Below are 12613 nucleotides of genomic sequence, written 5' to 3' on the forward strand. Positions count from 1 at the left end.
AACCATGAACTGTGGTGCCGGCTTTGACTTGGGACCCAGATACCTTGGAAACTCCCACTGTAGGATTCAGGAACATTCCAAGCAAAGTTTGCTTAGAGCCCCAGGATAGAAAGTCCTGGCCAAAAAAGGATAATTTCTCAGCGACATGAGAGCTGAAATTTGAGAGTTAAAGCCAGAGTGTATTTTTCATAACTATTTTGGGTCCGTCAGTCAGTTCTATGTTCTTTTGGGCAGAAGAATGTCTGAACTCGGAGGGGAATTCTTTTATCACATCCTCACTGATGGAGCTCACAACATTTATTGAAAGTTCAGCTGTCGCTTCTGTATAAATAAACAGGACGAAGTGGGCAGCCGACTGCACATACAGCTATTTTTAGACATAGGTGGCTCTGCACCCAGAAGGCTAACATATCGGGGAGAGAGTTCCTGGTCCCAGAATAGCCCACCCACACTCGGCCTCATCTGCCTCCGCGTGGCCCTGGCGTGGGGTCTATGGTGGTGCGGCTCCCTGCGTCCGCCCCTTCCTGTTCTGGCTGGCCAGTGCAGAGATGCCACTAGTTCCTCCCTAAAACACCACAGTTCGTTCTTCAGGGGGACAGTGTTCAGGCTCGTGTGTCTGGATGTGCAGAACACCAGAAACTAAACTGCCTGCAGTTTTGGTGGGTCTGAGAGATGGGAGAGGATCATCATTCAAAGCAGCATTCATTGGCCAGGTACGGTGGCTCACCCCTGTAATCCCAGCACTTTGGGAAGTCAAGGCGGGTGGATCAGCAGAGGTCAGGAGTTCAAGACCAGCCTGGCCAACATGGTGAAACCCCATCTCTACTAAAAATACAAATATTAGTCGGGTGTGGTGGACTGCGTCTGTAGTCCCAGCTACTTGGGAGGCCGAGGCAGGAGAATCATTTGAACCCGGGGGACAGAGGTTGCAGTGAGCCAAGACTGTGCCATTGCACTCCAGCCTGACAGAGCAAGACTCTCTCAGAAAAAAAAAAAAAGCAGCGTTCTCACCGTGAAGCCCTATAGTTGATCACCAACCAGCTGAGAAGGCTGGACTTCGGTGTGCCGGCCACATAACAGGTACGCATTCATTTCTTTCCCCACGATGAGACTCAGATGGGCATAACTTCTTACGGCTTTTTCCACTTCTGTTTTCTTCTTGAAACATGAGTCCTTGTTCACCGGGAGAGACCACACACCCAAATGCCCACAGGCAGGGCATGTCCCCCATGCCCTCTGCTGCCTCCACCCACGCTCCCCCTCCTCGTGCCTCATCTACTAGGCCACTTGCATGGGGGGAGGGAGGCCCTGTGCACTCAGGGCAGTGACCTAGAGGGCGGCCAGGGAGGAAAAACCGTCCGTTCGATAAGGCTGGGGTGGAGGGGTGCTTGGATGCTGGAGAGGCCCCTACTTCTTCTGTATAGCCTCTTAAAGCCCCCAGCAGTCTCCTCACATTTCATTTGTGGCCTCTGATTTATTTACTGACTTTCTAGGTTAAAAATAAGGAAAAGCATCCTTCCATTATCTTGATGTTCACTGTTTTGGAGCTCTTCATTTCTCTATGTGGATCTCAAATTCTTTCTTCTGACTGAAGAACTGTCTTTGACATTTCTTGTAGCCCATGTCTGCTGGCAATGAATTCTCTCAGCTTTTTTCTCGAAAAGTTCTTATTTCAGCCTCTTTTGGTTTTTGTTTTCTTTTTGAGACAGAGTCTCGCTCTGTCACCCAGGCTGGAGTGCAGTGGTGCGATCTGGGCTCACTGCAACCTCTGCCTCCCAGGTGCAAGTAATTCTTCTGCCTCAGCTTCCCAAGTAGCTTGGATTACAGGTGTCTGCCACCACACCCAGCTAATTTTTGTATTTTTAGTACAGACGGAGTTTCACCATGTTAGCCAGGCTGGTCTCAAACTCCTGACCTCAAGTGATCCACCTGCCTCAGCCTCCCAAAGTGCTAGGATTACAGGCATGAGCCAATGTGCCCAGCCTCAACCTCATATTGAAAAGGTATTTCCAGGCTGATGAGTGTGGTCCCCCTCCCCGCAGCCCCTAATACTTTAAAGAGGTTGCCCATTGTCGTCCTCTGATAAGAAATTAAGAAGTCTGCTGTAATCACTCACAGTTCTTCTGTAACTCACGTCTTTTTCCCTCTGACTTGAAGATTTTCCCTTTCTCTTTGGTGTTCAGCTGGACTGTGATGTGTCTACATGCTGTTTGCTGTTGCAGCTGCTTTGTTTTTTGTCCTGTTTGAGGTTCTCTTGAGCTTCTTGGATCTGTGATCTTATATCTTTTATTATTTTCTGAAAAGCCTCAACCATTACATCTTCAAGCGCTTCCTCTGCTCCACTCCCGCTCCCTGTTCTGGGACTCCCACATCATGAGTTAGAGTTGATCTCATTTACGGGATTGTCATGTTACACAGCTCTTGGATGCTCTGGTTTTTCCCCACTTTTTTTTCTCTCTGTGTTTTAGCTTGGGTAATTTCTACTGATGTTATCTTCCATTTCTGTCTTTCCTCAGTTGTCATGTCTGCTGATGGGCCCGAAGGAATTCCCTCTGATGCCATGTCTTTGCGTTTCTAGCAACTGCCTTTGACGTTGAGGTTCCAACTCTGCTGAAATTCTCTGTCTCTTCGTGCATATCGTCTGCTTTTTCCACCAGACCCTTTACTGCACTAGCCGATCTAACGAACCTGTCTGACAGTTACAGCATCTAGGTCATCTCTGAGTCTAATTCCATTCATTATTTTGCCTCTTGACAGTGGGTTGTTTTTTGTTGCTTCTGAACAAAAATAACTGTAATTTTTATTGAATACTAAACATTCATGTATGGAACAGAGGTAACTGCGGTCAATAGTTTTTACATGTGGAAATGGGTAAGCCTCTTCCGTCAGGCTGTTAGTGTGGGATTTGAATGAGTCTTGTCAGGAATTGAGCTGGGTTTGGGATTTGTCATTGCTATGGTTATCTTCAGTGAACCATAGGCCTCAGGTACGTCTAGCAATGGGCTGCCATTGCCTTGTGCCCACAGTAGGGACTAGGGCACTGGGGGAGGTTCCTCAGTGTGGTGCCCCACTCTCTGCTTTCAGCTCTCTTGGCTGCTGTGCCGCAGCACGGATCTCGCCCCACTTTCTCCTGGCTGTAGCTGGCTGCTGCTTGTTATTCTACACCAGGGTTATGTTGTAGGCTTTGGGGAGTTCTCTGCGTCCTGGTCCAGCCTCAGTTTAGATATGCCCTGCCCTTGACCCCAGAATTCATGCCCCTCCTCCCTGTGGCAGACAAACTCTGCTGGGGTCTTGGGTGTGACTCTCCTGTCCCTTCCCCAGTGAGAGGAGACCTATGTTTTGTGTGGTGCAGGATCCTAGGCCACAATGCTTTCCTGGTACCCTTCCAAGGAAAAAGAGTTCCACACCCAGCCATGGTGTGTCTTTGCCTGTGCCCTGTGGGTGACGGGCTGTGCTGTTCCTCCCTCAGTAGCCTAAGGCATCTGCTTCTCAGTATAGAAGAGTCTGGGATGGTGGAAAGAGCTTTGAGCCTGTTCCTACCCTGGCTGCAGCCCTGGTGGCACAACTGTCATGGTAAGCCTGGCATCACACTGGCATCACACTGGCATCACAGATGCAGGAGTGAAGGGGACCTGGCACCTGCCCTAGAGGCACTCAGGCTCCCTGCATGGGGTCAGGGCTCATTCAGTTCACTGGCTTACAGATGCCCACTGTGGTCTCGATCCCCAGCGAGTGCGACTTGGACCCAGACAAGGAAGTGTCCAAGCTGTGGCCAGACTTGGCCACCGAGGGCAAGGACAGTGGTGAGGTGTGAGGCCCATGCAGTCGCACCCTGGCTCTCTCACCCAGCAGCCCTCCAGTCTTTCCAAACCTTCATTCCCCCACCCATAAAACAATTTGTAACAGCATGAGATCATGCACAGGCCCTACAGAGCCTGTGCCCACCACATGGACCTTTGTGATAGCAGCAGTCATCATGGAGATGGTGACAATGATGAATGCATGCCACTGAGGCCCCTGAGGCCATTGGTCCCTGAGAACAGGCCCTGAGCCCCATGCAGCACTAAAGGGGCTTTCTCCCTGAGTCTCAGCTGTTCTGTGAAGCAGGAGGTCACAGGGGGTGGGGGGAGTGCGCGGCTGGAGGCAGAAGGAGCTGGCATGGTCTGGGCTCTACCCATGGCAGGTGCTGTCTCAAGCCTCAGTTTCCTCTGCTGAAAGAGGCACTGGACACCCATGTCCTGGGTTGGAAGATGACACAGAAAAGCACCAATGGCCTGGTCCACTTGGGAAGGGTTTTGTCCACTTCATTTCAAAGGGCATCCTGTGGCCTACAAACCCATGTCTATGGAAAAAGCTGTTCAGAAACAGATGGCATTTGCTCTCCCCAGAGAGCCCTGGGGAGCAGAGTCCTGAGCGCACCTAAAGGGTGGGGTGGGAATGAGCTCACCTGCTGTGGCTTCCAGGGTTAGAATTCCTGGGGCAGAGTAGACTCTGTGATGGCTTCTCTCCAAGCCAAGCCCAAGGAACACCCCAATGGCACACCCTCTGCCTGTGCCCCCTGGGCCCCAGGCTCAGCACGGCCACCTCCACTCCCTTCCCTCTAGCCTGGTGGCAGCCATACCTGTGGGTAAAGCCACCTACAGCAATGGCAGATACAGTCAGGGGTCCTGTGGTGAAGTCCACACAGGGTTACATGCATCCAGGTCACACACACAGAATTACACAGTCACACCCACACACAGGGACACACACAAAAAGAATAATAGTCATACCCGCACCCAGGGACACAGACACAGAATAACACAGTCACACCCATACACATTCACACCATAGAATAGTCACACCTGCATACACAGGGTCATACACACAGAGAATAACAATTACGCCCACACACAGGGACACACAGTGAATAACACAGTTACACCCACATAGAGGGACACAGAACAACACAATCACACAACAGAGAATACACAATTACACCCACACACAGGGATACACACACAGTGAATAACACAATTACACCCACTTACAGGGACACATGCAGAATAACAGTCATATACAGTCACACATACACAAAGAATAACAGTTACACAGGGATACACACAGAATAACAGTTACACTCACACAGAATAGCACAGTCACACAGTAACACAGTGACACACAGAAAAACACAGTGTCACAGTTACAGAATGTCACAGTCACAGAATAACAGTTACAGAATTATAATCACACAGAATAACACAGTCACACACAGAATAATAGTCACAGAATAATGCAGTTACACACAATAACACACAGGGAGTAACAGCAACACACCGTCACACACAGAATAACAGTTATACACAGTCACAGAATAACACAGTCATATACAGTCACAGACAGAATAACACACACCGTGACACATCACACACAGTCACACAGAATAACAGTCACACACAGAGAATAACAGTTATACAGCTGGGCACGGTGGTTCATGCCTATAATCCCAGCCCTTTGGGAGGCCAAGGTTGGCATATCACCTGAGATCAGGGGTTCAGGACCATCCTGACCAACATGGTGAAACCCCGTCACTACTAAAAATACAAAAACTAGCTGGGCATGGTGGCACATGCCTGTAGTCCCAGCTACTCAGGAGGCTGAGGCAGGAGAATCGCCTGAACCCAGTAGGCAGAGGTTGTAGTGAGCTGAGATCGCGCCTCTGCACTCCAGCCTGGGCGATGGAGCAACAGAGTGAGACTCCATCTCAAAAAAAAAAGTTACACACAGTCGCATACAGAGTAACAGTCACACAGAGAACACAGTCACACACAGAATAAAACAGTTACACCCACACATATAGTCACACATAGAATAAGTCACATATAGTCACATACAGGGAATAACAAGTCACACACAGAAAATGACGGTCACACAGTCACACACAGAGAATAACAGCCATTAACCTGGAAGCTACACACAGAGTCACATACAATCACACAGAATAACAGTCACACATACACAATCACACACACAGAATAACAGTTACGCACACCCAAGTCACACACACAACAACACAGGCATACAGAATAACAGTTACAGCTGCACACAGTCAGACACGGAGAATGGCAGTCACACCTCACCCATGGTCATGCACCGAGCCCCCCCTGGGTTTCCATCTTCACCCAGGGCAGCAAGGCAGCTGGCTTCTGCCCTCCCCACATCCAGGGTGCGACACCAGCCTCAGATCTCACCCTGGGTGGTGGAGGAGGTGCGGGCCTCATCGGCCACCCAGCTGGGTTCGTCCTCATGATGCAGGCAGAGCTGCGAGAGGCCCCACAGCCGTGCCAGGGCTTCCTGTGCCACAGGCTGCCATGCAGGTTATCTGGGCATCCCCTTGGAGCCGTTGGGGTCCTGCCCTCTGGATCCAGGGCCACTGCCTCGGCGCCGGGGTTTCGAGCTAAGCTTCAGGGCCGTGTGGCTACATGAGGGGCCACAGTGCAGGGCCCCAGCTGGAGTCCTACCGCCTGCCCAGGGTCTCACCACCTCCTCTTCCACCCACAGGAGCTACAGGGATCTGGCCGACTGCACCTGGCAGGTGACTGAGAAACTGGGCTGCTTCTGGCCCAACGCAGAGGTGGACAGGTTCTTCCTGGCAGTGCACGGGCACTACTTCAGGAGCTGCCCCGTCTCAGGCAGGGCCGTGCGGGACCCGCCCAGCAGCATCCTCTACCCTTTCGTCGTGGTCCCCATCGTGGTGACCCTGCTGGTGACGGCGCTGGTGGTCTGGCAGAGCAAGCGCACAGAGGGCATCGTGTAGGCGGCACCCAGGCTGCCCGCAGGTGCACCCAGCCTGCAGGGTGAGGCCAGGCAGGCCTGGGCAGGGAAGCTTCTGGGGCCTTGGGACATAGCAGGCCTGCAATGCCCCTCTTCCTCCAGCCGAGAAGAGTTCACAGGAGTCAAGAGTACTCGAGGCTCTGGCATTAACTTGGAAGTCCCCCTGGCTGGAGGCCACCTCCAGGGACCTCTAGGAAGGGGGCAGGGACGTGAGCCTGACTTACCTCTGGGAAGGTCCCAGCCCAGACTGCTTACCCCATAGCTGCGTTTGTAGATGAATGGTGTATGATTAAAAGGATATTCTTGAACCTGGGAAGTGGCGTCACCTCTGGGAACCTGTCACTGGGAGAAGGGTGGAAAGCCAGGCCCTGCGGACTCTTTCCTCTGACAGGAGGCATCAGGGGCCTTTGCTCAGAGGTGACACTGGGGCCAGTGCTGAGTGTACAGAGGTGCTCCTGGGGATTCCAGGGTCCCCGCTGCCCCCCTCTCCGACCACATAGTCCAGACCAGGGGGGTGCGCACTGAGATCACAGACCAGGAAGGGCCGTCCTCCCCCCAACAGTTGGCTGGGGCCTCGGGTGCAAGTTCTTGCTGTCTGTCCCCAAGGTATCACCAGGCTGGACCCTCGGCCCCTCACCTCCCTGATCCTCATCCAAGCTTCTGCCCATGCCCACACCTATAAGCTGGGCTTCCAGAAGGCTCTGGCTCCCGAAAGAGTCCCTCCACAGTCCCTCCTTGGTGTCCTCTGACTTCAGGTCCCTGCACCCCCCAGGACCTATCCCTTCTCCAGTGACTGAAGAGAGTCCACTCCCCTGTCACCTGCGACTTGGCCTCTCCATCTGCCCCACATTGCAGCCCCATCCAAACACGGCAGCCAGTGCCGTGGCCTTGGAGGTTCAGCTTTAGCACACCACAGCCACGTGGGGCCACCCCCACCCAGCCTTGGATGGGCCCCCCGGAACCCAGGCAGCGCATCACTGCAGCCTCCCCCAAGGGCCCCTGAGCCTCCTCCCACGTGTTGCAGTCCCCACCCCACTCCCACAGGTGCACCCATCACGGGCAGCCCCTGCCTCCCCACCTGGCCAGTCCCAATTGGATCCCCAGCCTAAGAGACCGGAAGGAGCCCTAAGTGGCTTCTCGTCTTTTCTGGAGGAGCCGTGGCTGTGGTGTGGGCCCATTTCCCCAGGAAGAGCAGGTGTGGCTGCGCCTTACACTGGATCACGAGAGGAGCCCAGGGTTTGCTGACAGCAGGGTGGTGGCCTCAGGGACTAATCCTGGTCTCTGTCTTGGTGGGAACCGCCAGGACTCCACTGTCCATGACCCAAGCTCAGCCTTGGGTCTGGTCAGTCGGCTACACCAGGCCCCAGTGTCCTCCCCTTCTAGGATGTGATGACCTGTGAGTGGAGAAGCCGGGGGTACCCTGTGCGGTGGCTTTGGGCCACAAGAAAGTGACTAGTATGACAAGAACAGCAGTGGCGGTTACGTGAGCCAGGCACTGCACTGTGAACTTGTGTTCATAAAACTCTCAGAGCAGCCCTTTGGGGGAGGGTCCGTCATTGTCCCCATTTCACAGAAGCAGAAAAGAGAGTTCAGGTCACTTGCCCGAGTTACCTCAGGAATCTGTCCAGTACACAGGAAGATGAAGGCCAAGAGGGGCCTGGGATGCTGCCTCCCCTTCTCTCCTCTGTTACCCTCTCAACTGCTTCCCCACCTCCCCCCAAGGCCAACTGGGGGCCAGGCCTTGCCCCTGTGTTCACAAGCTGGCCTTTCCTGAGATGCCCCAGTGAGGGCGAGGAGACGGGAGGAGCTCTTAACGATTTCGCCCTGCAAAACTGATGGCATCTCTCAGGCAACCTGCAGCTGCGCCAGCCTGGGTGGGGGGGCTGTGCTGGGACCTGAGCCAGGGGCTGCCAGCAGAGGTGCCCTCCAGCAGCCCCGGAGCTTGGGCCATGGCTGGGTGGGTCAGCTAGGCAGGCCTGGGAGCTTCAGATGGAGGCTCCCGCAGGGGATGGGAAAAGAGGGATTCACTGGCAGTTCCCGCCGAAGCAGCCCCGACGGGGGCAGGCCCACAGGTCCATTCCAGAAACATCGGGGAGGCCAGGCTGGGGCTGCCCTCTTACCTGTAAGCATCTGTCACCTTAGTTGACCGTGCTTTTTAAGACACTGTCTAGTCCATAACACTCACTCTGCCATCTCCACTTCCAGAAATCTCACCCCTCCCTGGGATCCAGGGACCCCGGAGCCCCCAGCCAGCTCTTCCTCTGCCTGCCTCCCTTCCTAAGGCCTCAGTTGTAACCTCTTGCACCACAAACTGGAGGGGAGCTGAAAGGAAATGGGACAACTGTCTCGGCTCATCCCCATTTCTCCCCAGGGAAGCCAGAGAGCCCTGAGGACCCTAGTGGCTACCCCAAAGTCACACCATCAGTGGCAGAGCCCCAGGCCCTGGCTCCAGCAGCCTGGTGGCCCCCGGGCCCCCAGGTGAGGGTGCAGAGCCCCACTGCTTCACCCAGGGCTGAGCTGCCCACATGGAATCCTCCCAGAATCCGTTTTAGCACTGCAGCATCTTCAAGGATAAGGCCCTCACCTTCCCATGTGCTTTGCCAGCCGTGTGTGTGTGTGTGTGTGTGTGTGTGTGTGTGTAAAAATAGTAACTCTCAAGTAGGAATATCCCTCCTGGCCGGGTGCAGTGGCTCACACCTGTAATCCCAGCACTTTGGGAGGCAGGCGGGTGGATCACGAGGTCAAGAGATTGAGACCATCCTGGTCAACAAGGTGAAAGCCCGTCTCTACTAAAAATACAAAATTTAGCTGGGCATGGTGGTGCACGCCTGTGGTCCCAGCTACTCGGGAGGCTGAGGCAGGAGAATTGCTTGAACCCAGGAGGCGGAGGTTGCGGTGAGCCAAGATTGTGCCATTGCACTGCAGTCTGGGTAACAACAGCGGAACTCCGTCTCAAAAAAAAAAAAAAAAGAAAAAGAAAGATCCCCTCCAGTGTTGTATCGCTTTATTCAGTGTCCACAGCATGGGTTTTCATTGGTTCCGGCTTGCTGCTTGCTGCTGGCTGCAGAGGGGTGTGTTCTGCTTTGGGGACAGGAATCTCCTGCCACACATCTTTCTGCGTGGCCGCTCACAGCTGCTGCACCTCTTGCCTCAGATGAGTAAGATTTGTTTTACTTAAGGAGCGTAACCTTTCCCAGGACACCAGGAGACTTGCTGCTTTTCACATCACAGCACTGACAGGCCCTTGTGGCCACTGCCCCGTTATCGGGAGACAGACCACGAGAAACTGACGCTGATATTCGGAGGATGCTTTCATACAGAAGAGGATGTTCCCAGAGCTCGCTAATCTGAACGGTCTGATCCAGTAGATGTCACCAAACGTCATGAACTGCAGGGCCTCGGCTGTTCTGGAAGGAGGACGGTATGCCTAATCCACAACTCGGAAAAGAGTCTGTGTCTACTGTCATCAGAAACAAATGAGACAGTCCGGGCATGGTGGATCACACCTGTAATCCCAGCACTTTGGGAGGCCAAGGCGGGCGGGCAGATCACTTGAGGTCAGGAGTTCGAGACCAGCCTGGCCAACATGGTGAAACACTGTCTCTATTAAAAATATAAAAAATTAGCTGGGCATGGTGGCACTCACCTGTAATCCCAGCTACTCGGGAGGCTGAGGCAGGAGAATCACTTGAACCTGGGAGGTGGAGGTTGTAGTGAGCCGAGATGGCGCCACTGCACTCCAGCCTGAGCAAGAGAGTGAGACTCCTTCTCAAAAAAGAAAACAAATGGGACAAAATGCGACAGAAAAGACTGAGCTGAGACCAGGTCGTCCTTGCTAACGCGCCTCCACACACTCCCAGCTCTGCACCTCTGTCTCCTCATCCACAAAACAGGGACAATAACGGCATCTTCCTCAAGTGGGTGCTATGGTGATGAGGAAAAAGGGGTTAGTCTGCCTATTCCAAGAAGTTGATGCTCAGACTGGGAGACTGGGTTCCAGATGCAGGGTGGTTATTGGGGCAAACTCTGGGAGTGTGAGGAGCAGGGAGGGAAGATCGGGGGACCTGCCTTTGGCTGCCATGCCATCTAAGGCTCCACAAAGCCATCGGCTGTCCTTGCATGAAAGCCAGCTGTCAGAGATATCCTGGGGAAGCAGGTAATCCCTTCCCACCCCAGCCTCAGGGAGGGGAGCCGCGCTCGTGAAGGGGCCTTGAGTGAAGCCATGATGCATTTCAGAGCCGGTAGCTGGGGCCCTCGGTCAGCTCTGCTCCCTTGGCTGAACCAAAGGGATTTTCAGTATTTCTTTATTTGGAATTAGGGACTTTGCAGGTGTAATTAGCTAAATTCAAATGAGATTGTACTGGATTAAGGTGGTCCCTGCATTCAATATCCCCAGTGTCCTTAGAGAAGAGATGACACCAGGACACAGAAGGTGCAGAGAGAGACTGACGCAGCGAAGAAACTGGAGGGCGGAGGCGTTGCTCCGGAAGCTGGAGATACGGAGGCCTCTGGGCAGAGCTTTCAGGGAGCATGGCATCCTCAGCCACCCTGAAATCACAGCTCAGTAGCTGCCACGATTATCATTAAAATGCTACAGTGTCTTTAAAATTGTCCAAGCTAATGGAAGAGATCAGGGTGATCCAGAACCTCTAAATATTTAGACTGGACTTCAGAATGTGCGTTTGTGAAGGTTTAGGAGGAGCAAGAGAGCTTTCAGGTTTCCTTCTTCCTGGTCAGGGCACGATGGGCAGCGGGTGAGGTCCACGGGCAAGGCCAGTCATGGCTGGGGTGGACAAAGCTCTGCCGTAACCAAAGTGCCCTGTCCGGGCAGATTCCTGGTCAAGTATTTGCATGTCACAAGACTGGGAACCAGGAACAAAGCGCCAGCACATAGGTGGTAAAAGAGAGGTGGGCCTGGCATGGAAGTACTGTCCCTTCCCCAGCTTTCTCTGACAGGCCCGGGACAGAAGGCAGTGTTGACACAGGGAGGGCCTGGGTCTCTACTAAACTGACCGGGAAGCCAATGGCAGGGGTGTGTGTGTGTGTGTGTGTGTGTGTGTGCCTGTCTCTGTGCGTCTGTGTCTGTGTGTGTCTGTGTCTCTGTGTGTGTCTGTGTCTGTGTGTGTGTGTATGTATGTGTGTGTCTGTGTGTATGTGTGTGTGTCTGTGTGTCTGTCTCTGTGTGTCTGTGTCTGTGTGTCTATCTCTGTGCGTCTGTGTCTGTGTGTGTGTGTGTGTGTCTCTGTGTGTGTCTGTGTCTGTATGTGTGTGTGTATGTATGTGTGTGTCTGTGTCTGTGTGTGTGTCTCTGTATGTGTGTCTCTGTGTGTCTGTGTGTCTCTATGTGTCTGTATGTGTCTCTGTGTGTATGTGTGTGTCTGTGTGTCTATGTGTGTGTGTCTGTGTGTGTGTTTGGTTTTGGGTTTTTTGTTTGGTTGTTGTTTGGTTTGGTATTTTTTGTTTGTTTTGTTTTGTTTTGTTTTGTTTTTGAGACAAAGTTTTGAGACAGAGTTTTGCTGTTGTTACCCAGACTGGAGTGCAATGGTACGATCTCGGCTCACCGCAACCTCTGCCTTCTGGGTTCAAGCAATTCTCCTGCCTCAGCCTCCCGAGTAGCTGGAATTACAGGCTCGCACCACCATGCCCAGCTAATCTTTGTATTTTTAGTAGAGACGGGGTTTCACCTTGTTGACCAGGATGGTCTTGATCTCTTGACCTCGTGATCCACCTGCCTCGGCCTCCCAAAGTGCTGGGATTACAGGCATGAGCCACTACGCCCAGACTGTTTTGTTTTTCTTTT

General features: G+C 53.1%; 1 protein-coding gene across 1 annotated transcript in view; it reads left to right on the forward strand.

The window, feature by feature from the left end:
* The window catches only part of RAMP1 (receptor activity modifying protein 1), a 53188-nt gene extending 46062 nt beyond the window's left edge, over positions 1–7126 (forward strand). Inside the window, exon 3 of the mRNA XM_002749964.6 lies at positions 6541–7126. Coding sequence (XP_002750010.2) covers positions 6541–6796 — 256 coding nt within the window. The 3' untranslated portion in view covers positions 6797–7126. The remainder of the gene's footprint in view (positions 1–6540) is intronic.
* Positions 7127–12613: the final 5487 nt, after the last annotated feature.

The sequence above is a fragment of the Callithrix jacchus genome, chromosome 6 (genome assembly GCF_049354715.1).
Source record: "Callithrix jacchus isolate 240 chromosome 6, calJac240_pri, whole genome shotgun sequence".
NCBI classification, from domain to species: domain Eukaryota; kingdom Metazoa; phylum Chordata; class Mammalia; order Primates; family Cebidae; genus Callithrix; species Callithrix jacchus.